At 29.6% G+C, this 5,619-nt stretch overlaps 2 protein-coding genes across 2 annotated transcripts; both read right to left on the bottom strand.

Moving 5' to 3' along the window:
- Positions 1-134: 134 nt before the first annotated feature.
- LOC111686383 (prostatic acid phosphatase-like) lies at positions 135-938 on the bottom strand. Its single transcript, XM_023448743.2, has 4 exons — positions 757-938; positions 573-671; positions 437-520; positions 135-326 (listed from the first exon to the last, which is right to left on the bottom strand). The coding sequence occupies exons 1-4, from the start codon at positions 886-888 to the stop codon at positions 135-137; spliced, it is 507 nt and encodes a 168-aa protein (XP_023304511.2). The 5' UTR covers positions 889-938.
- A 1,602-nt stretch (positions 939-2,540) lies between these two features.
- Positions 2,541-4,834, bottom strand: LOC111686382 (venom acid phosphatase Acph-1-like). The gene is made up of 5 exons (XM_046951462.1): positions 4,823-4,834; positions 3,870-3,968; positions 3,721-3,804; positions 2,966-3,652; positions 2,541-2,907 (listed from the first exon to the last, which is right to left on the bottom strand). Exons 1-5 carry the CDS (start codon positions 4,832-4,834, stop codon positions 2,719-2,721), a joined length of 1,071 nt encoding a protein of 356 aa, XP_046807418.1. The 3' UTR covers positions 2,541-2,718.
- Between the last annotated feature and the right edge of the window lie 785 nt (positions 4,835-5,619).

The following is a 5,619-nucleotide window of genomic DNA, read 5'->3' as shown; positions in this document are numbered from 1 at the left end:
TAGACTATAGACTAGACTATAGACTAGACTATAGACTAGACTATAGACTAGACTATAGACTAGACTATAGACTAGACTATAGACTAAACTATAGACTAGACTATAAACATATATACTAAAATTTAAACTATAATTTATACATTAGTTGTGTTTTTATAAGTACTCACTACATCTCTTTCCAAAGGTTCCGAAAAGATTGGTATCGGCTGCCAATTCAGTTTTGGATTCCATTTCATGGGTGTGTTATTAGGAGGAAACATGCCGGCTAATACGGTAGCCATAGACATGAGAGTGCGTGGAGAAGCGGTAGATCTAGCATACACAGACTGTGGAAGAATTAAAAATTTGTGAAAATTGGACGTGTAGAAAGCACTAACGCATGTAGGTACAAATTATGAACAATAATAGGGAAATGGAATGAAAATATTTAACTTACCTCTGGCTTGTAGTAGGGTGCTAAGAAATCCATATAACGTCGACTCAACCATTTGCCCATTTGATAAAGATCTCGTTTACCATCCTTTAATAAGATAAATTATATTTTTTTAATTTGATTACCCTAATCAACTTACATTAGTTAAGTGACCCCAACCATAGGGAAAAAAGGTTTCATTTTTATAAGGATCCTTAGAATAAGTATTGACAGGAGTTCTTATGCCATGACGAAAAAGCTGCAATTAAAAGATAATAACAATTTAATAGAATTAACTAAATATGTTTTTTCTAACAATCATTTATTTGTGAATTCCGCTTTACCACATGTGCCAACTTTAGAGTCGTTTGCTTTGCTGCTGCCACCTTTGGTTCCCTCGTTGTTTCAAAGGCCCCCACTAGCAAGTTTTGTATTAAATACAATAAAATTATAAACAATAAATACGGCGACTTCATAGTTGTTAGATCAAATGTTAGTTCTAAACTAAATGTAAGTAACAAAACAACTTTTATTAAAATATCTAGAGAATAATATCAACAATTTAAACTCAAATACATATAGTATGTATTTGAAATTTGGAACAAATTTATAATAAATTAATTTTTTGAGTTGAAGTATGTTTTTTGAAAGCAAAACAAAAAAACCCAAAAGTGTGATAAAAAATTATGTATTTTGGTGGTTTAATACCAGTACCTAGGGCGACTTAAATACTACAATGCATGGTTATTCCTTTTAATAACATATCATGCAGAAGTGGGTGATTTTTTCTGAATCATATGCAAGTGTTAAGAGAGAGACATATACGTGTTTACATTGCATAAAACTTATATTAATGTACCCATAAGTACATTGCCCATCACTGTTTTATTTCAAGCAAGTATGTTTTATAAACGTATTGTGAGATCCAACTCTGTAACTGTGCTGAAATCTTTTAATTACCGCAAAAAACTTTTCTGCTTCAGGTAATTATAATTAGTTTTTATAAATATTTAACTTTAATAAAATTTATTTAAATTTTATATTGTTTTTAGAATTACAATGTGTTGTTAAACCGACTTTTTTATAAATATCTGTAAATTAACCGCAAATTAGCAATTATAAAAATATTAAATGACTTTCAAACAAACTTGTTTTGATACTTGCGTCGATATGAAAGAGCAAGCAATAAGAAATTAACATGTAAGAAATTAGTTAGTTATTTGGTTAGTTACTCAAGACTTATACCTACATATACCTACACTTTAAAATATGTAGCAAAAGCTTTTCAACTTTATGATCGTTTTTAAATTCAATACAAACACATTCAACTGATATTTCATTATCTAAGACTTAAACCTAAGTGTCTTCAAAACACTGCTAAATATGTTCAAAGCTTTTAAAAAGCTTTTAAACTTTATGATCGCATTAAGTGCAATACAAACACGTTCTTTGAAGTATTTGAGGCAAGCTTTTCGCTCTAAAGTTATTTTTTAAAGCTTGTAACTTTAACAAAAGATTTTACTCATGCATAATTGAACACAACAATGATTGAAAGAAAACTAAGTCTTTATGAAATACTTTTTCTAGTCTAGTTTATAGTAGAGTCTATAGTCTAGTCCATAGTTCAGTCTATAGTATAGTCTAGTCTATAGTCTAGTATATAGTCTAGTCTATAGTCTAGTCTATAGTCTAGTCTATAGTCTAGTCTATAGTCTAGTCTATAGTCTATTCTATAGTCTAGTCTATTCTATAGTCTATAGTCTAGTCTATAGTCTAGTCTATAGTCTAGTCTATAGTCTAGTCTATAGTCTAGTCTATAGTCTAGTCTATAGTCTAGTCTATAGTCTAGTCTATAGTCTAGTCTATAGTCTATTCTAGTAGTATGTGTAATAAACCTTATAATAATTCAAATCCAAAAAACGTGATCATGCAATAATCGACTTATTTGTTTGTGACTTAATTTAACATAAATTACTCTAATTGAAAAAATATGTAAAATAACTTTTAAATAACCGTTACTAAGATCAAGTTCAAAAAACTCCACAAACTCAATACTCAACAAGTAACTTCATTACTGAATTAAAGCAACAATAATCGAGTTACAATTATTTTCAAAAACTACTTATATAAAATTATATTTTATTACAAATTTACAAAATTTATTTTTATAATTGTTATAAACAACTTAAAACCATAATACTGGTTAGATATTTGTTCTAGATACTTATAGCTAATTATAGGTTGGTTAGTTATTTGGTTGCAAGGCCAACTCTTGTATGAGAAATAGTATGTATTTCAACTGTAAACTACTGATCAATCAACCTTGGTGGTGGTTCAATGAAATTGCTATTTTTGGCAGTACAACGCTCCGCATACGGTTCATTTGGCAAGACATCTTGGCTTAGCAGCAATAACTTGTCCAATGGACACTTAAGATCACAGTGGGGTATTTGCAATTGTTTGAGACAACCCTGCTCGTCATTACGCAAGAAGATCTATGAAAAAAAGACAAAGAATAAAATAGGAAATGTTTTCGCATTTCGGTTAGCTTACCTCCACATAATATTCCTGCGTTATGGGATTTTTATGCAGTTCAAATATGGCCATTACCGAAAACCTAGGCATTTGTCTATCCCACACCTTTAAGGCAGACAATATATTACCCACTGTCCAATCATGACCGGTATAAATAAACATTTTTCTATCAAAAGGTTTGAGTTTCTGAGCCCTTTTCTTCAACATCTCATCGTACATTTTCTTAAGGAAAGGACCTCCCTTTATCTTTTGCATTTCTCTGGTGTATGCATTATAAACATAACTCTGTTCAGCCAAAAATTGCATTTTGTGGGGGAAATACTCTTTTGTCCATTCTGGTAGTGGCAAACCAAAATCTCTCTCCGCTTCCAGTGTAATATACAGAGAATTGATATGTTCAGCATTACTCACATTCATACCAGTAATTTCAGTTAGATTTTTGAATAGCGATTGGTATTTCAACATTTCCGCCTTAACTTCGGGTAATTCGAACACCTCATCTCGAGCCTCGAAATAACGGGGACAAGGGGTGCGCACTAAAAGTAATGAATCTTGATCCAAAGGTTCTGAGAATATGGGAATAGGCTGCCAATTAAGTGTAGGATGCCATTCCATGGGGGTATTGTGAGGGGGGAACATACTAGCTAAAACAGTAGACAAAGTCATCATGGCTCTAGGCGAAGCAGTAGCTTGGGCATAAACTTTCTGTTAAGAAATTCCATTTAGAAAACATTAGAAAAAATACTCTCGAATTTAAGAAAAAAATTGCTTACATCTGGTGTATAATACGGTTCCATATACCTTCCATAACGTTTATTTAGTAATTTGCCCAATTCATATAATTCCCTTTTGCCTTTCTATAGGGGGAGAGAGAAATATTGTTAAATTGCGTACAAAAAACTTTCTAACATAACAAACTTACATTGGTTATGTGACCCCAACCGGTGGGTTCAAATCCACTATTTACATAAGGATCTCTAGGGTAAGTATCTACTGGCGTTCGGGGACCGTGCCGCAAAACCTTTGAAAAAAATAAAGTAATTTAGTTTATAGTCTAGTCTATAATCTATTGTCTACTCTGTAGTCTAGTCTATAGTCTAGTCAATAGTCTAGTCTATAGTCTAGTCTATAGTCTAGTCTATAGTCTAGTCTATAGTCTAGTCTATAGTCTAGTCTATAGTCTAGTCTATAGTCTAGTCTATAGTCTAGTCTATAGTCTAGTCTATAGTCTAGTCTATAGTCTAGTCTATAGTCTAGTCTATAGTCTAGTCTATAGTCTAGCCTATAGTCTAGTCTATAGTCTAGTCTATAGTCTAGTCTATAGTCCAGTATAATGTCTAGTTTATTATCTAATCTATTATCCAGTATATGGTCTAGTCTATAGTATAGTTTATAGTATATTCTATAATCTAGTCAATAGTCTTGTCTATAATTTAGACTATAGTCTTTAGTACACTCTATAGTCTAGTCTACAGTTGAATCTATAGTCTAGTATATAGACTAGTCTTTAGTCTAGTCTATGGTCTAGTCTATTGTCTAGTATTTACTATAGTTTTTACTCTAGTCTATAGTCTAGTCTATGCTCTAGTGTATAGTCTAGTTTATTGTCTAGTCTATAATCTAGTCTATAGTGTAGTCTATATATAGTCCCATAGTCTGGTCTATATTATTGTCTACAATTTAGTCTATAGTATAGTAGATAGTCTAGTCTGTTACGCAATCTAAATTTTATATTCTTGTCTTTAGTCTAGTGTATGTTCTACAGTCTAGTCAATAGTTTAATCAAAAAGTTTATGGGTTTTTGCTAGTTTCATTTTAATCGTTGGTTGTACTTCCCTTTAAAACTTACAAGTTGTGCGATTGTTAATCGCTCACTCTCTTGCTCATTTAAAATATTTTTAAGAGTCAATATCTGTTGTTATATTTGCTTTATGGAGAAAACTTATTATTTATTATCTGATTGTTAAGAGAAGTAAATGATAATAGCAACAACAACAATAATAACAATAATGATAAAAAATAAAAATAATAAAATTAAAAAAAGAACAGTTTATTTAACGATATTGATGAGACCGGTAGAGAAATTAAAATAAATTAACAAAAAGTTAAAAAAACAAATTTTAACAAATTTAAAAACGTGATTAATTCTTAACAAAAGAATATATTTTGAAAATATTTAAAACAAGTTTATTTAGACGCGTGTTAAAATTTTTATAACAATTTGTAAAAAAAAAAATTATTAAAAAACCGAAAAAATGTGTACAATAAAAAGAACGTAAAAGAATTAAAAAAGTTTTATTTTTTAGTTTAACAAAGTGTAACTAATAATATAATGTAAACTTACAAAAAACATTAATACTTAATAAGTATTTTAAAATTATAAATAAATATTGTAAATTGTAATTAAAATATGCAGCTTTTTTTTAAATAGCTACGACTACAACAATTTGAAGGTCTTTGTTTGATTGGTATATTTTTTCTGAAAGTACTAAAATATTTAACCACTTTTGTTTAAACAATAATGTGAATCAAGAGTTTTATGAGAACCTTTATAAAGTGTTTGTTTTTATTTTGTAGAGTTTTTATCTTGTTATTTCTTTTCTCCACTGTTTTACGTCATTTCTTTAAGAATATAACAAATATTAAACAAGAAATTGAAGAAAGATAAAATA

The sequence above is a fragment of the Lucilia cuprina genome, chromosome 5 (genome assembly GCF_022045245.1).
Source record: "Lucilia cuprina isolate Lc7/37 chromosome 5, ASM2204524v1, whole genome shotgun sequence".
Lineage (NCBI taxonomy): Eukaryota > Metazoa > Arthropoda > Insecta > Diptera > Calliphoridae > Lucilia > Lucilia cuprina.
This window is presented reverse-complemented; position numbering and strand designations above follow the sequence as displayed.

Excerpts from the sequence above, each read along its gene's own strand:
- LOC111686383 (XM_023448743.2), bottom strand. The coding sequence starts at position 888 with ATGAAGTCGCCGTATTTATTGTTTATAATTTTATTGTATTTAATACAA. Across the intron at positions 521-572 it reads GTTGGGGTCACTTAACTAAT|GATGGTAAACGAGATCTTTA; the intron begins GTAAGTTGATTA and ends ATCTTATTAAAG. Across the intron at positions 327-436 it reads CACCCTACTACAAGCCAGAG|TCTGTGTATGCTAGATCTAC; the intron begins GTAAGTTAAATA and ends ATTCTTCCACAG.
- LOC111686382 (XM_046951462.1), bottom strand. Across the intron at positions 3,805-3,869 it reads GTTGGGGTCACATAACCAAT|AAAGGCAAAAGGGAATTATA; the intron begins GTAAGTTTGTTA and ends CTCCCCCTATAG. Across the intron at positions 3,653-3,720 it reads AACCGTATTATACACCAGAT|AAAGTTTATGCCCAAGCTAC; the intron begins GTAAGCAATTTT and ends ATTTCTTAACAG.